At 48.8% G+C, this 17,180-nt stretch overlaps 1 protein-coding gene across 2 annotated transcripts; it reads right to left on the bottom strand.

Annotated features, from left to right (window-relative positions):
* Nucleotides 1–278: 278 nt before the first annotated feature.
* Nucleotides 279–16,488, bottom strand: TNFAIP3 (TNF alpha induced protein 3). 2 transcript variants are annotated; one of them, XM_004609006.2, is made up of 9 exons: nt 16,236–16,488; nt 12,667–12,976; nt 8,340–8,530; nt 7,541–7,688; nt 7,228–7,398; nt 6,044–6,224; nt 3,847–4,757; nt 3,107–3,288; nt 279–2,318 (listed from the first exon to the last, which is right to left on the bottom strand). In XM_004609006.2, the coding sequence occupies exons 2-9, from the start codon at nt 12,959–12,961 to the stop codon at nt 2,034–2,036; spliced, it is 2,364 nt and encodes a 787-aa protein (XP_004609063.2). In that variant the 5' UTR covers nt 12,962–12,976; nt 16,236–16,488; the 3' UTR covers nt 279–2,033. The 2 variants fall into 2 exon arrangements, with proteins under 2 accessions (XP_004609063.2, XP_054991552.1); XM_055135577.1 differs by having other exon boundaries at nt 16,412–16,451.
* Nucleotides 16,489–17,180: the final 692 nt, after the last annotated feature.

Raw genomic sequence — 17,180 nt, 5'->3', positions numbered from 1 at the left:
GGAACCATACAGGGGTGCTGGAGATAAAACCGGCTGGGTTGGCAGCATGCTTTCCAAGAGCTGGACTCCTGTACTATCTCCTTAGCCCTGGGAATCACAGTCTTAATAAGCGATTTTCCTTTCCCCATTCAAAACAGAAAACACAAGTATTTGTTCTGAAATAATTTATTTTTTTAACATGGGCTTTTGTGAAAAGTTATACTTATGGAGGAAAATGTAAAGAAACCTAACAGAGTAAACAGCATCCTATTAGGGACAACTAAATGTGCAAATTTCAAATGTTTTCTATAATAAGTATAAATAATTCCTTTTTTTTCACATTAACAATGAAAATATCAATACACACGGCATAGGCAAAGGTCAACTTTAAAAGAAATAGATGAAAACACTGAAGTCTTATTTGAAATCTTTAGCAAGAAATGCAAGCTTTATAGCAGGGGCAGGGACGCACTGCACCCTGGATAGAGTTGGGAGATCGCAAAGATTTTCAGGCCCAGAGTCCTGATGCCCCCACCCTCAAAAAGGAAAACAGAAGAATGACAATCACACAAAGCAGAGAGAGAAACTGCGAGCAAAGGACAGAAAGAACTTTTCTCAGACTCAGGGAGTCAGGAAGGTGCTGGTCCTAATGCGGAAGGTGTTACCAGATTCCAGGGCGCAAGTGCCCAGCTCTCCAGAACACCGCATTAGCCCAGCCACTAAAACCATCATGAAAGGTCACCACTTTTCCTTGACCTTCTCCAATTTTATCCCTGCTCCTTTGGAATCTCATCTGGTAAGGAGGTAGGGTCCTCAGAGACACGGGTACATGTCAGAGAACCGTTTCTGATGGGTGCACTGGGAAGTCTTCAGCCCCTTTCATTAAGCAGAACGAGATTGTGCGGCTGAAGCGATTCCTTCTTTTCTGGGGAAGGTGACCAGCGTTTCCGAGGGGACCGACTTCCCAAGTCTCCATCAGGAACTTGCCTGGTTCTCTGACATCCCTCAAAGCAACTATGTGAGCTCAAGAAAGCACCTCAGCATTTCCCCCAGAGCAGAAGATACATCTTCATTTAAATAACCTTAAAGTTCAAAATAAAATAAATAAGGTAAATCACAGACACAGTGGGGTGCTCCTTTTAAGCAAGGCAACTGGTGGAGTCCATTTGAGCTACAAAGACAGGTGTTGCCCCCAACAACAACCAAAAAATAGGTTATTATTATCCAGTCTTCCTACTTAACCCTCTAGAGCAGCATTCCCCACACAATAAAAAGGATTCCCTCATAACATAAGGGCATATTCTCTATGTACACACAATTTATGCACAACTCAGTTCAAGCTAACCTCTTCAGGAGAGAAGACAGTGATAACCCAAAGAGTTATACCTCTCCCCCTTCAAATAACCTGGGTTTTTTCTTTGTTTGTTTGTTTTGTTTTGGAAAAGGTGCATATTTGTAAAGAGCAGCTTGTTGGCTTTGTGAATGAATTCAGTCTCAGCAGCCTCGGAATCACAGTCTGTGGATCGTTCTGCTTCCGCCACAAAGAAAGAAACCGGGCGGGCAGGGGAAATCCATTAACTACTGACACCCTGAATATGTCCATTTTCCCTGAGCTTCCAAGCTTCTGGAGAGGGCCTGCGAGTGGGAAAGGGCTGCAGGCAGGAGGTCGGCGGCAAGGGTCTGGGATCTTTGCATCCCATCGGACCGTGCGTCCTTTCCTTTCTCCCGAAAGGGCGCGCGGCAGTGTCCTCGCAAGCCCCTACGCTCCTCCGGGCCTTCTGCCGGCCAGTTGAGGCGCAGCCCCAGGCTGGATGCGGACACCACGCGCGCGGCTTCCAGCTTTGTCCCGACTCACTCAGGACATTCTCAGCTACCGGCTTCAAGGCCCTGCTGGAGAGAGCGGAGCTTGCCCTTCTCTGTGCAAAGACACCTTCGGAGCCCCCCTGCGGCAGGGGCTGACCCTCCGGCGGCATCAGAGCGTTGGGTGCGTAGCACCACGTTGGCGAAGAGCGGGAGGCCCCTCCTGGCGGGGGCGCTGGCCCCACGGTGTCCCCTTAGCCATACATTTGCTTGAACTGAAAGCACTCGTTGCAGTAGCCGTTACACTTGGCGTTGCCAAAGTGATCGCAGGCCGGGGCTCGGCAGCGCTGTTTGGGGGGCTCTTCTGGGACAGGCTCGGCCCGGTGAGTCCCTGGGCCAACCCGCGGGACCCGGTGCTGACACTCCATGCAGAGCTCCTCACTGCGGCAGGCCAGGATATTCTTGCAGGAGGCCCGCGCACACTTGGGCCGGGGGGCGCTGGGTGCAGTTCGAGGCCCTTCTCTGCGCTGGCTGGATCTCTGAGAAGAGAGCAGAGAGACAAGTGTCAGGAAGAGCGCAGCGCAAATCGATCACTGCATCTGAAAAGGTGGATTCCTCAGAGAGCTTCCGGGAGCGCTAGCCAGAGCAAGGGAAGGGGCTCTGAATCTCCAAATTACTCCTCTGTATCCCCATGAAAATCAACCCAGCGCTGGGCAGGTGAGGTGGGACCATGGACCCTACCATCCTAACCTAACCAGCAGAGCGAGTTCCGGATGTGGTTTGCTTTGGAAAGAAGCTGCCCTGGGTTAGACAGAGCCCCTGCAGTCTATAAGTGGCATCACGAGTCAGAGTTTGCTTCTCTTCCATGTGGAAGCCCTGGAGCTGCCCTGCCTTCTCTTCCCGTCTCACAATACAGGGTGAGCTAAAAGGATGTTTGTGCCGGGGAAGATGTCTTAAAGCACTGGTGTGATGCTTTGCATCTGGGAGACCTGGGTTCGATTCCCAGCACTGCACTGCATATGGCCCCCAAATGAGGACCAAAAGGAGTTGTGCAGGCCACTTAGATGCTGATGCCCGTAAGTCTCTCCTGCTCAGAGGTCTTAGACTGTGGCTCATCTGAATGAATTCCCAAATACACCTGGGCTATGGAAATGGATGGTAACTGCTGTACTTTCACCCTGGGGACCACAAGAACTTTCCCCCGACACCCCCTCCTCAGTTTCTTCCCTGGGACTGGGGAGGGTGACAAATTTGTTTATCTCAGAGGGAAGCAAAGGCTCCAGCCCAGACCTGCCCACAGAGTGGAAAGTACCACAAAATGTCTCACCAACTGCTCTTCAGTCCTTTTGGCCTCATGAAATCTCTGGTTCTGGGCTTCAATGAAACACTTCTGGCAGTATCCTTCAAACACGGTGCTTCCCACCGTGCCACATTCCCTGCCCAGGCAGGGGACCGTGTTCTGGAACCTAGAGGTGGTGGGTCCGGCTTTGCCCGAGGGAGCAATAAAATCTACAAGAGAGCAGACACTCATCAGTATCACAGACAGGTCACCAGGCGGATCCAGACACTGACACGAGAGGACAAAACTGGCTTCCAAGAACAGATCAGGTGGGTGCTAAATGTGTGTGAGACGGTGGCTTTTCCTAGAGCCAGCCAACCCCAGAGGACAGTACGGCTATGACTGAAACACCTTTGCTCTGGCAGATTCTCACTCTGAACAGGCTGCCCGAGTGAGTTAGGCAACAGCCACTGAGCAAACATGGACATTATCGGCGCCTCCTTTGGAATTAGAGATCCTGCAACATGAGTGCAGATCTTTCTCTAGCTACTGCTCTCCTGATTTTGAGAGTTCATGAGAAGTCTGGTGTGAACCCTCGCTTATACATGCCAGGCACTAAAGAAATGATCTAATGAGGAGGACCCTTGTGAACTCTCATGCCAGTCACATTCTACCTGCCCGTCCACAGGAAGATCGTCGCTGGCATCTAAGGAACAAACACCCCCTTTGAGGCAGCACTTTTGCAACAGGACCCGGCCCATCAATCAGAGATCACCCATTTCACTCACGTTTATTTTCCTGGTACTCGATGAAACACAGCGTGCAAAAGCCCTTGTTTTCTGGAGTCCCAAAGTACATGCAGCCGGCTTTTCTGCACTTGCTCGTCCCCGTCATGTCCCCTGGAGTCCGGGCAGCCTGAGTGAGGCAGCCAGAGGTGGCCTCGTTCCCAGCTCTGTGGCAAGAATGCGGGGAGAGACTCTGGATGAGCTGCGAGGGGTCCGACTTGGACCGCTGGTGGCAGGAAGGAGGGATGCTAGAGCTGAAGTTGGAGGAGGGCTCTGCCTTAGTCCTTTTGAAGCAAGTACTGCAGATCCCATTAAACGTCCTGGTGGCATCCTGAAGGCAGGCTTGGCACTTACCCGGATCCAGGTGCCTCGTGGTGTCCGGAGGGCGGCCGGCATTGAGTTGCCGGGCATTGTGGCAACGCTCACAGAATCCGTTGTGTAGCACATTCAGGGTGAAAGGGCAGCCGGGGCTCTTGCACTTCATTGCCGTGGTCTCGCTGAACAGAAACAGGCTGGGTGCTGTGGGCGGGGCCGACCGAGGCCCCCCAGCTGGCTCCTCTGGACTCCAGGCCAAGGCCTCACCCCGAGAGGCTCCAAGCACCATGCCAGGGAGGGCCTCGGGGCCCAGCTTGGGATTCACCTTTGCGGATTTGTTTTGCTTCTTGAGCTGCCTCTCTGAGCATTCGTGGCACAAGGGTTTGGTGTTGACGGACATGAAAAACGGACAGTTGGGTGTCTCACATTTTACGTCCATGAAAGAAAGCTGGGGAATGCAAGGGTCCAGAGGGTTGGGAGCTTGGTTGTCTCTTCGGCCCTGTTCATGGTTCTCCTGCCACTTCTTATACTCGTGCTGGACCAGTTCAAAGTAGTCATCAACGAGGTTGATTTCTTTTGGTAAGTTAGCTTCATCCAGTCTAAATTCCAAAAGGAGATATATTGAGATTCCACACAGAAACACAGATATACAAATACACAAACACACACACACACAATTTTACATCAGCTGTGTCTACAGCAAAATTTCAGAACGTGGATATGGAAAATCCCTTTATGACCATCCACTGAAATGTAGGCTCTTTAATAAAGAGTTTGTACCTCCCATAAAACGTAGTTCCATATATTTGTTAACATATTTTACAGTCAAATAGGAGTGAGCTTAATTTGCTGATAATGCTATATTTTGTTGAACATCATAGTCTGATTGAATAAATCTTGTTCCAGTTCATATTTAGATGATTCTAAACAACAGGTTGACCCCAGAACTGTCTTTTACTCTTTACTGTCTTTACTCTATGTCTCTTGTAAGAAGACATTTTTACTTTTCAAATTCTCAGTGATCAAATTTCTAGTCAAACATTATAGAGAATATTCACCCAAGAGTCATCTACTTTATAGCACAAACTGCTTTAGAATGTTCTGTTCTATGTTTTGCTGTTATAACTTTAAGCCTGAGCTCGGGGAGAGTTAACTTCCGTGGACAGTAACTAAGAAGCAGATACCATAATAGTTGCTATTGATGTGTTCTCAGCTGTGATATTTCCCCTCTCCACTCTTAATAACTGGTTTTCTTATGCTGCCAGTGTGGTCAACCCTGGTGCATTTCATGCTCAAGAAAAAAAAAAAAACACAAAAACACACCCCCCCCCAAATAGGCTTTTAGACCTTTTGTGAATGCAGAGCTAGACCTTAAGATTTTGTTACTTGTATAATATGCATTCTGAGTCTCTCCTCCCACTTCCAAGTGGCAAAGTCACATGGCTGTCACATACACACCATTGACAACCTTTTGACATTATGTGTGTGCCTGCCATGCTCACCACAACTAAAATGTCATGGGAAAGAGGCTTTAGATTCTAAGAATTTTCAATTGCTAATACTACTATTAAGGATGATTAAGAGGGAAAAAAAAGCAAAGTCCACAATCTTTGATGTAAACATAATTTCAACAAACCGCAGTTCTCTCAGAGTCCAGAGACTCGGGGAAATCTTTATGGATAAATTACTCTTTGCCACTTGAAACCACAGCTAGTTAGACTTTGCAATGATCCTGCCCGAATCGAGGCACATGGCTCTGAAACGGCTTCGCTTCAGGTTGAAGCAACCAGATTTGCAAAACTCTGCACTGGAATGGCAAACAAGTTAAGGGGCTGGAGTTCAAGCAGCCCGGGAGGACATAGATAGAAGCTCTCACACTGCTTACTTTGCAGCATTGATCAAATGCGTGGTGCCGTGGTCCCAGCCTTGGACCGGGATTTCTATCACTGTCAAGTACTCTTTCAGCAGCTTCTCCTTCATCTCATTTTCAGTATCCGTCAAAAAGTGAACTTTCAAATCTTCAAACCGCCCTCGGTCTCTGTTCACCAGGGGAACGGCTCGGATTTCTAGGGGAGAAAATGGCACATATGCTCAACATTGTTTGGAACCGAAATGAAATGTGAGGTCGCATACATAAGGATCAAAGCTAAAGCACGGAAAGGAAGGCAATTCAACAACGTAATGGGAAAAATCATTACCTAGCCAAACACATGCATGGAAGACAAACAGTACATGCTAAACCCTGAAATAAAATGCATGGTTTCCAGGAAGCTCCCAGATCATTGAGCAGCCTAGAGGCAATAACTGCTGGTTAGTTCCCCAAACTTCAGAGTCAGACCAAACTGGGCTGGAATATCGACTCTGCCACCACCACGCCCTGGGGCACTAGGCAAGTGAGACTCAGACCTAACCTCTCTGAATTTCAACCGCCTCATCTGTTTAATAGGGCTGCCAGTGCTTCCAGCTTATACAGAGGCTATAAGGATGAAGCGAAATTTCGTATCTGCAGCACTTAGCACAATGCCTGTGGCACAAGAAGTTATTACCACAACAGCTGACCCAATAGACACTTATTGGCTCCATACGGGGGAACCGCAGGCCTTAATTTGTCATGGGTTGATAGTAAAGGCAACTAAACTAGACTTTCGGTGGGAACCCTGAGGTGGAGTATTCATACGAATGCTGTATTCTACTGCAATTTATCTGAAACCTACATAACGCTACAAACCAATGATACCTCAAGTGCTATTAATAATAATAATAAAAAAGATAAATGTCTCATACTAATGTTACAAAAGTAGCAATGGTAGTAGTAGAACCTCTCTGTGTGTAAGTGTGTGTATTTGTGTATATTACTCACAACTAACCTGCTTAAAGTTATTTCCCAAGTCACACATAGACAACGAGGGCAGTATTAGAATTACAGTATTGCTTAATGTTGTAAGCAAATGGCAAAATACTAAAACTTCTGTAAAAAGTATTGCACTTAAACCTGGACATCCTGGGAGAACAGGTTACATCGCTAGCTGACAGAAGCTACAAATTTGAGTGGATATTTTGTTTTCTTACCAGGCCCGCTGTCCTTCAGAGTCACCAGGGGTACAAAGTGTTGGCTGTCGTAGCCCAGGAGGATGGGGTATCTGTAGCATTCCTGGGCAGGCCAATGGAGAGGCAAGTAAATCCCGCCCACCTTCAAAGGAGCAAAATTTGAACCCGATTCCAAACTTCTCAGCATTTTGTCTGTTTCAGAAAGGAGACAGAGAGAAAGGGTCTTCAGTGGACTGGCACCCAAATCTGTTCAGACATAGTTTCCCTGTAACTTTGCCAGTTTGGGTTTTTCCTAAGTGAGCGGAATGGCACCGGAATCAAACAAGCCTCTTACCTGCAATGACAATGATGGGCCTTCTGAGGATGTTGCAAAGGACAAAGATGTGTATTTCCTCCAGGGAATGATACTGGAGACCACCTCGGGCCCCTGGGGTATCTGTGGACGCCATTTTGATGAGGTTGTCCCATTCATCATTCCAATTCTAAAGATACAGTGGGGAAGGAAGGAAAAGGACTGAATGCATTCCGCCTGAAGAAATCACTCTGACTTCACTCTCATTATTCATTTCTATAACTCGGCTTACTTTTCCCCCTTCTTGAAATCATCATTCAAATGATTCCCTGACCTCTCCTCCCCATTTCGCCTTCCTTCCTTTACTTCCCCCCCCCACTACAAAGCAAAGACAAACTGTGGGGGAGGCTGGGAATAGCACCTGCCTTCAGAAAAATCTGTGACGAGGCATGACCTTGAGGTTCTTTATCCAAATGTACATAAAAATCCCACAGCTGTGACTGAGACTGTGCAGGCATGCATTTGGGCTTAGGAAAGCTTAGGAAAGCATGCAAAGAGCAATCAAACAGAAAGACAGAGAGCCCACCCAGGGGAGAGGCCATGGTCAGCGGACCTTCTGCTCAAGATCTTGCTGCTCGAGAGCTATTGCCGGCCCTCTGCGGCTCTGCAGCCCCGCAGCACTGACAAATGCCTGGTGTCTTCCAGGGACTGTGCTGTGCTTAGCCCAGTTCATGTGACCTAGGAAATCACACGTTCTTCAAGAACAGGGCTAGTCATGGGCCTCCCTGGGTTCCCCTTTGGAATTCTGTCCACAGAGCCTGCAGAGGGGGGCGGTACATACCCGAGTGTCATAGTGAAGCCCCGTCTCCACGAACTCCTGAGATTTCAGCGACTCCAGCTGCCAACGGAATTGGAAATTGCGCGTGTCCGTCTCCTTGAGCGTGCTGAAGAGAGCCTTCCTCAGGACCAAGTCCGTGTCCTGCACACCCCACATGTACTGAGAAGTTGCGTGCATGAGGCAGTTTCCATCACCTGAGGAGGAAGGAGGAAGGAAGCTGATTCCGGCCATTCTACAGCCATTCTAGTCACAAAAGTCCCAACAAACCCGTTCCCCTGGGAGCCCAGAGGGGGTCCCAGGAAGCATTTGTCTAATGTCACTGGTTTCATCTGGGAGTCCCAGGGCCTGTGGATACCATTTCATCTGAGGTGGTGACAGCTTTAAGGAAACAAATCTTTGTCTCTGTCTCTATCTGTCTCTGTCTGTCTCTGTCTCTGTCTCTGTCTCTGTCTCTGTCTCTCTCTCTCTCTCTCTCTCTCTCTCTCACACACACACACACACACACACACACAGAGTACCCCTTCCTTTTCCTCTCTTCAACCCTGAAGATTTATTAAGTAACTAATGTCAATGGCATGACCCAGTTTCCCTTGCTGGTTGGAGCCCTCCTACTCTTTATTGACTTTGTTTTGGTTTTGGGGTCACACCGGCCTTGTAGGGGGGCTCAGTATCACTCGTGTCAGGGCTTGAAGGATGATACATATCCCAAGCCGGGGGATAGAACCGGGTTGGCCGCCTGCAAGACCAGCAGAGTACTGCCGGGCTATTTCTCTGCGCCCGCCGTCCCTTATCTGCACTCAGAACAGAAGCCGGGACTGCTTGTTCCACTGGATTCCAGACACCTGAGGTTCTCATTCTGTCACTCTAATTATTATATATTTTTCTATTTATTTTGATTTGTTTTGCTTTGGGGCCCTTTCTCAGGGCTTACTCCTGATTCTGAGCTCAGGGGTTTCCCCTTGGCAGGGTCCAGGGGGCCACCTGGGGTGCTGGAGCTCCAACCTGGCTTCCTTGCCAGCTTTATATCTCTATAGCCCCCAGTGTCCCTCCTATTTTTTAATGAATGACAGTAAGGAAACCAGACACTAGTAAGCAGGGGTCGTGGCAGACCCTCCTCTGTGTCGGTGGCCTTAAGGGAAAGTCCTTCACCTCACTAAGGATTTGTTCTCACTGTGAAATGAGGGCACAGGCTCAGATCGAAAGCACAACGCTCCCTTGCCCCCAACATCTAAGGCTGGCCAGGAAGCTGGGTGCCACTGCTCCCTGACGCTAGCAGAGAGCACGCAGGGCACAGGCACCCAGCAGGAAGCTGTCTGGCACTGTGGATGAGGCAGGGCCGCTCTCCTATGACTAAGTGGTACATGACTTGACCATTCCACTGCAGCCTTGGGGCTGGGGAGTTTCCTCTCCTAGTCTATGAAGTGAGACTGAGCCAGAGCCCAGCCCCCAGCTAGACCCGAGCCCCTTCTCCTGAGTAAGGCGTGTTCTCTCGCCACGTTACAAAGTGCCCGATGTCTACCTTGACAAAGAAATCAGTGTCTGGAGCTGGCATGGTAAGAATTCTGAGCATTCAGAAAAAGATCTGATTTTCTTTATTAGTGTGTTGCTTATACGGGGTTAAAGTCCATGACCCAGGAGAAGGGTCCCTCCCACCACCACCCAACTTCCAAGCAATAAAGATTTGGTGGAATGTGTTACTAAGGAGGTCACACCCAGTGGTCTCTGAGGTCCCCCCAGCGCTGTATTTGGGGGTCCCTCTTCGTGGTGTTCATAGGAGCAAATACGGTGGTCTTCTGAGTCATCTCCCTAGGCCTTGGTGGCAAAAAATTTTAACTTCTAAATTTTCTTTCGCAAGAACACTGTTGTCCTTTTTCTTTTTAAAAAAAAATAAAAGATGAATTATTATTCTATTACTCTATCTCAGGCAATAAAATTACTCAAAATTTCCTCCAATTTTAATTATAGTCCATCTCTGCAACCAAACTGAACTTTCAAAAAAACCCTCAAAAATATCTGCAAGCCAGGATCCCTTCCATTTACACACTTAGAAAGACAAGTTAATTAAGTATTCAAACAAATGAACAAAAAAGAGATATCTCAAGCCCTGGGTCTTGGCACAAGCATGGCCACAAATGCATTCTGTTGAAATTTCCCCTTTGCAAAATCTAGAGCAAAGATAAGGTTTTTTTTTTTCTTCTTCTTTTTCTTGCGCTGACTTTCAGTTCTTTATTGAGATGCACCAGTACAAAATTCCCTAAGTAACATCTGGAATTCCCCAGTGCAAAGTTATTTGACTAGCAATTGAGCAACAGTATTGTACTTTTTGTTCTGGTGTGTAGACATTTAAACTGCGAAGTGCACCCTGGACTTTCCAAGTGGGTGTGGCCATGGTGAGCTGGAATGGGGCTACTCATTATACAAGTGAAATCGCTGCAGCCAATAGACACTGGGATTTTTCACATGAAGTTTCAATTTTAGGCATCTACTCCCTTCCTCATTCACAGCGGTCTCATATCCTCAAATGCAAACTTGTCAAGTACCCTCTCCCCAAACAGACTCCGGACTCCAAAGAACTCACCTCGAGGAGGTGGAAAGGCTTAAAAGAAAAGCAGAGCGTCCACAAAAATCAAAGAGGTCACGTTTAGCTCCTCCCCTATAGATCATTTCTTTCTTTTCCAGTATTTTAAAAAATTCTGGAAAGTGGGGAAATAAAAAACGTTGAGCCTCTAATCCCTGTTCTCCAGAAAATGCTATTACATGCACTTGTGTTGATGTTTCATGGGTCCTGAGCATGTTTGCTGCTATACATGACCTATCTTCTCAGAACAAATGTTTACTATATACGTTCCATTCTGTTTTCCCTTAAGGAAATAGACCAAGTTAAGCCTAAAGTGTCAGTTAATTCTGTTAATAATAATAAGGCTTTCTTCATTTCACAACATTTCTAATTGGGCAGATTCTTCTTTCATGCAGATACAGAACTCTGATTCCAACTGTCCTAAGGTTGAATACCTCTCTCTCTCTCTCTCCCCCTCTCTGTCTCTTTTGGTAGTGGAATAGGAAAGAGTTAAAACCACAAACTGTCAGAAATATAAACCTCTGATGATGACTTAACATAATTACCTACTTCCAGGCATCACTTGATTTAATGCCAAGGACAATATAAACATCAGCTATCCCCAGATTTCTTTCTCCTATGTTTCTAAGAATCTATGCGTCAAAAATATAAGCAAGTTGTTGGGACGATCTATAAGACTCTCCAGAACCAAAGCAAAACTAAGGAAACAAAAGCCAACATCCCTCAATCATTCCAAGTCACCCAAGTAAAAAATGGCCAAAGTTAATGTACTAATTAAGTTCATTAAATTAAATTTTTTCCAGCTCATTGTCAGCAAGAATTTACTATGCTTGGTTGTACAATTTTGATTGGCAGGGTAGAGGACTGAGCTAAGATCTGTGCCTTATCTAGGGCATTGGCACCTAATTAATCTTGGTCAGGCTGTATGGTCCTTATGACAACCAACTACAGCTATAAAAGTAGCATTTTGAGTCTACGTAAAATGGTATGCTTGGATGTCTCTATGATGGACAGACTACACTACCTTTGGCTCAAAGGAAGTAATTAAACAAAACAAAACAAAACAGTCTAGCTTAAAACAGGAAACAGCTACTAGTGGGAAAACGTCACTGTCTGTAAAACGTAGAGACAGACGCAGACAGCAAGAAACATTAGTCTGAGGAATTCCTAAGAATAACAAAGTAGTGGTCTAACCACTGTGCGAAGAACCTTGCTACGTTCCCATCACATCTCACAGGACTGCAGGCAACAGAACGACAGAGAGCCTTCGTCATCAACCACCATTCACTTGTCAACCCATGAAATGCCATTGATTCAAGTGGAAGGCCATGGTCACACGCACTTTCAAAGCCAGTGAAAAACAACACTAATACCAGTGTTTCACACCATGCTTTCCCTCTGAACTTAAAGCCTCTGACTATTTCCATTACTGGCCAGGGAAGGGTAATTCACAGATGATTCAAACCGACGCAAGAATCAGGCACAACAGCCAGCTAAGAGGATAGATGGGGTGTTAAGAATAAATCTGAGTCTCAAGGTAGTCAGCTCCTGACACACAATCAGAAAATACCCTTAATCAAAGCAGTCACCCAACAAGCTTCCTTGGATAGCGTGCCCCCGAAGGCGTTTTTCTACTCAAGTAACTCTCGAGGGACCTCAAGAGATTTGAATGTGGGTCTGTGCTATAAAAATTCAAGGCCGGAGCACACTGGGAACCACCCCCTTAGACAGAAGCCAACGTTCTGCTCTTACCATTGGTTTTCAGAGCCACCAGCTTCCTGACTTCCCGACACCAGTTGAGCTTCTTCTGGTTTTCCAGCGAGGCCTGGAGGCTTTGGTCAATGAGAGCTTTGTGGATGATCTCCCGAAACTGGTGACAAAACTGGCAAGTTCTAAACATTTCCAGGGTGTATCGGTGCATGGATTTAAAATGATGAATGATTCCATTGGTGGGCTTAAGAATATCTTCTGGCGTTCGCTCTCTGATCTTCACAGCTTTCCGCATGTTGCTCAAATACAAAGCCTGGGGAAGGAGATGCTCGGCCATGGTGGACTGCAGTGTCTGAAGAGGAGGGACACGAAGGCATTCCGTTAGGTCTTCGCCGACCCCACCCCTATATACCTGCCTGCAGGAAACCCCAGTGTTTGATCTTTTCATTACCCGCATCTGTAAGCAAGAGATCTTAGTCACCTCTACTCTCAGGATACTAGCTGGCCCCACAGATTAACTCACACTGGACTGTTTTAAGTTACATCACTTTTAAAGATTAGTCTAAACAAGAGAAGGAAGGCGGAGAGTGGGGACTGAAGAGGAGGGGAATAACCCGTGTTTTCAGTAAGGTTTGTCCGGGAGCCAAGTCTGTCAGTGACGGGCCTTAGTGCCTCCCAGACAATGAATACGCTGACCTCCCTCCGAGCCCACTCTCTGGGTCAGCCACTGGCTTTTGAGGGGAGAGGGGTGAGAGCACAGTTGGGAGCAGCAGAGTAGCCCCGACAAGTTGGAAACTCCTCCCCGATATTCCCTCCTCTCCCCGCAGGAAGTCCCACTTGTCTCAAAGTTCCTACTCTGGAAAGACTGAGTATTTTGTGGAAATTCCTGGCAATTCATAGTATCACCAAAGATGCTGGTGGGAGTGTTCTCTCAGCCCCAAAGAGAAGTAGCTATACTTAATTTTGGTAAGATTTGTTACAATGCCCACAAAGAGTGAAAACCCGAATGTTTCAGAACCCAAAGCCACTTTCCAGCATGATGCTTTGCAATGCGGAGAGCAAGCACATAATCCAGCATATTTCAGAAATTCCACGGAGTTTCTGAAGACGAAGCAGAAGAAAAACACAGAAGAGAACTTCTGCACTGCCAAGCACAGCTATGGGAGCTCAAGGGGTTCAATTCAACTATCAGGCAAATTTTGTCAACTTTCTCCATGCACCAGCACTCAGGTGCGTTTCCCAGCTCCTCTTCAGCCTGATATCTTCAAGTCTAACAACTGGTGGAAACACAGGAATGTACAGAAGCAGATAAGGAAAGGACTGTTAGCCAGGGGCTCAAGCCAGATGCATGAAAAGATGACTGAAGCAGACACCAGCATCTGCAATGCAGGTCCCCATTGTGAACACACTCAGTTTGGGGTCTGTGCAGGTCAGCGCTGCGTGGAGAGCCTGGCTCTTACTTGGGGTGTCACTCCAGAAATCTAGAAACCTCCGTTGGATGTGGAAGAGAAGATTTTAGAGGATGGTGGGTTTTCCCAGAGAAGTTTTAGAACAATGGATAATTCCACTCCAGCATTAGATGTACGATTGTTAAGAGCAAGCCTCAGGTTGAGAAAGACGTTATGCCTATACGAGAGGGAAGAGTCCTAGATTTGGGGGAAGCCATTTCTGAGCGGCTCTAGGCTCACTTGCTCCAAGTATGGATTAGAGGGGGAAGAGAACAAAATTCTTGGGGCCCTCTCCAAGAAAAGAGTTGAACTAGATGCCCCCACCCGCACCCCCAAGGTCCCCTTAGGGTAGCTTTTTGGCCGGTAGTTTTGGATGGAGATTCTTAATCTGATCATCACAAGGAGGCTTGGGAGAAATTATTGTCTGGACTAGATGACAGTCCTTCCATTGAGGCCGGCCGTTCCCTGCAACGATCACTAGGCAAAACCAGCAGAATCCCTGACAAGGTGAAGGCACAGAAACATCACACACTATTCTCCTTTGTGGCAAGACAACATGATGTCATTCATTCATCCCCTCTCAAAGCACTGCCTGGCCACCTACTGGTTCCAACCCCCTGCTCCAAGACGGAGCTGAACTTCAAAGACCACCTTATTCTGAACCATTTTCGAATCACAGGACCACCTGGGCCTAAGCTCAGACAACAGAAGCACAGTGCAGGTCGTGCTGGGGCTCACAAACCCACGGGAAGAGTTTTTGTTAAAGAGACTGGGTCCTTTAACACCTGCCCCTTGCTATTTTCACAGCGAACTGCAACTTAGGGAGCCCTCAACTGGCAACAGGTGGGCAGTAGAAAGATGTTCAGCCAGCTGGTGTGGCCTTTATTTTTGCTTTCCTGACTGGATCATTTTCAGCAAAGATCTCAAATAGTGAGAGCTGTAAACCATAGATACAGCATGCAACTGTGACTTGTAGGTTCTGTCTCGCAGGACCTGCAGAATCTTGAAAGACAAAAATGATCCAGAGCTCAATTCCTACACTTAAGATTAAAAAAAAAAAAACAACTGCATGTGTCTAATGAATCTCTGTCCTTCCTGCCCAAAACATGCAATACTACTTGACATTTATTTTAAATGCGTGTTACATCCTCGATTGAAAAAACAAAAGTTTTGCGACAAATACATCCCACCATTGCAAAGAAAATTCGAAGTTGTCCAAAGAATCTGCAAAAGCCAAAGACGCACCTTAGCCCGTGAGAATAAACCGTAAGCGGTAACCTGCTGCTTCATAACCTGGGGCATGGGGTATGTGGCTGACTGGCTTTATAAATGAGCAGTGCTCACCCCTACCCTGCCCCCCAAATGCTGCCTTGGAGACACTTGACCAGACTGGCTTTCCATGGAAAGAAGATCAGAGGCAGGGAGAATTCAAAACAAAGCGCTCTCAAAAAGAGCTGAGCTTCTTCCTCACTTAATACCACCGCTTTCCTGAGAGGCCAGGTGGCAGGATGTGGAAGGACCTGGGCTGACAAAGACAGTCTGACTGCGCGCTCAGATTGGAGCAGGGGGCTGCAGAAATTGGAGGCCCCCACCTCCCCAAGGCCGACCCATGTCCTGCATATTTCTCTCCCACTATTGCCACGGGAGTAAAAAAAAAAAAAAGCGAGCCCCACTCCGCGGAAAACGGAGACCACCTGCACAGAACTTCGGGGTCTGCAATGTGTTCTTGGCCGGGTGGGCCAATTTCGCATAATCTGGGAAGAAGCTACAGAGACTCTGCAAGGTCTACGTAGGCATGAGCATGCAGAGCGCTTGGTAATAGCAATGATGATTGACCGCCCGAGGGACCCTTGGAGGAGCGACCCTCCACCCTCCGCTGCAGTTCCAAGCCCCTGCACCACTGCAAGGCACGCGAGGCGCTGGAGAGAATCCCAAACTGTCACCGCAACATCTGGCGCGGCGACCTCAAACTCCCAGCGTTTCCCCAGCGACGTGCACGGTACTGCAAACGAAAACTCCCCCTCCAGGAGGGAGCGCTGCAAAAGCCAAAGCCGCCAGGTAGCCTTGCGGGGGGCCGGGGGGTGGGGGCAACGCACCCGCAGTCCGGACCCCAAGAAGCGCCCGGGGGCCAGCAGCAGCAGAGGGCACAGTGACGCCGGTTACCTCTCAGGGTGAGGGGAGCCGCGCGATCCTCTTCTCGAAGTCCCAAGTCCGTGTCAGGGCAGGAGCACGCCGCCAGCAGGCTTCTCGCTCGAGACCAGACCGAGACAGCGCCCCATGGGCCAGCCCGAGGATCTGGGGGGGCTCGCCAGCTGGAGGGAGGGGGGTGTGGGTCGTACCCGCAGCTGCAGCAGCGAGTCTCCCGGCGGACGCCGTCTCCGAGCTGCAGACTGCCAGTTCTTCTTCTTCCCTTTCGTTTTAGCGCGCAGTGGGGGATTTCCACGGGGAAATTCCAGTCACGTGACGCCCAGCCGGGCCGGCGCCGCCCTCGAGGGGGGCGGGGGGGAGCGCCCCGAGGCCGCGCGTGGCCAGCAGGGGGCGCAGCTCCTGCGCGCCGCCCCGCCTTGCCCCGCCCCGCCCCGCCCCGGGGTGTCCCCGCGTGAGTCACCTGGGCATTTCGGAAGCTGCGCGCGGCGTCACATCCCTGTGGAAACCGTAGTTATGGGAAGTGCAAGTCGGGTCTTTTTTTTTCTCCCCCCCCCAGCTCACCCTTCGTTCTGCAGAAAAGCAGCGACGGGGGAGAACGAGAAGGGAAACCGGCAAGCAAGCAAGAAAATCCGAGAAAAACACCCCGGCCCCCCCGGAGCGCGCAGTCTGGGGTCTGAATCGCGGGCGCGGCGCACGTGATGGGCAGAGTCCGCAGCGTCTGTGCAGTGTCACCCGTGACCCCACCCCCATCCCCAAACCCCAGCGGGGATTTCGAGTTAAAGAAGCAGCCGCGGTGGTCGGTCCTACCCTCCCACCGCGGCCAACTGCTCCACCCCCCCCCCCCCCCACTCCCCAGCCCTCTGGACTAGTGACCTGCAAGTGGCGTCCACTTTGGCCTTGAGTGTTGTTGCAGGCGCCTGGCCAGGCTGACCTCCAAGTAGGGCAGCAGAGACCACGTCC

Source organism: Sorex araneus, chromosome 4 (assembly GCF_027595985.1).
Source record: "Sorex araneus isolate mSorAra2 chromosome 4, mSorAra2.pri, whole genome shotgun sequence".
Classification (NCBI taxonomy): domain Eukaryota; kingdom Metazoa; phylum Chordata; class Mammalia; order Eulipotyphla; family Soricidae; genus Sorex; species Sorex araneus.
Note: the sequence above shows the minus strand (reverse complement) of the source record. Positions and strands in the feature narration are given on the sequence as shown.

Coding starts and splice junctions, on each gene's coding strand:
- TNFAIP3 (XM_004609006.2), bottom strand. CDS start 12,961: ATGGCCGAGCATCTCCTTCCCCAGGCTTTGTATTTGAGCAACATGCGG. Junction 7,689..8,339: donor GGCTTCACTATGACACTCGG/GTATGTACCGCC, acceptor CTGTATCTTTAG/AATTGGAATGATGAATGGGA. Junction 2,319..3,106: donor AAAGGACTGAAGAGCAGTTG/GTGAGACATTTT, acceptor CTCTCTTCTCAG/AGATCCAGCCAGCGCAGAGA.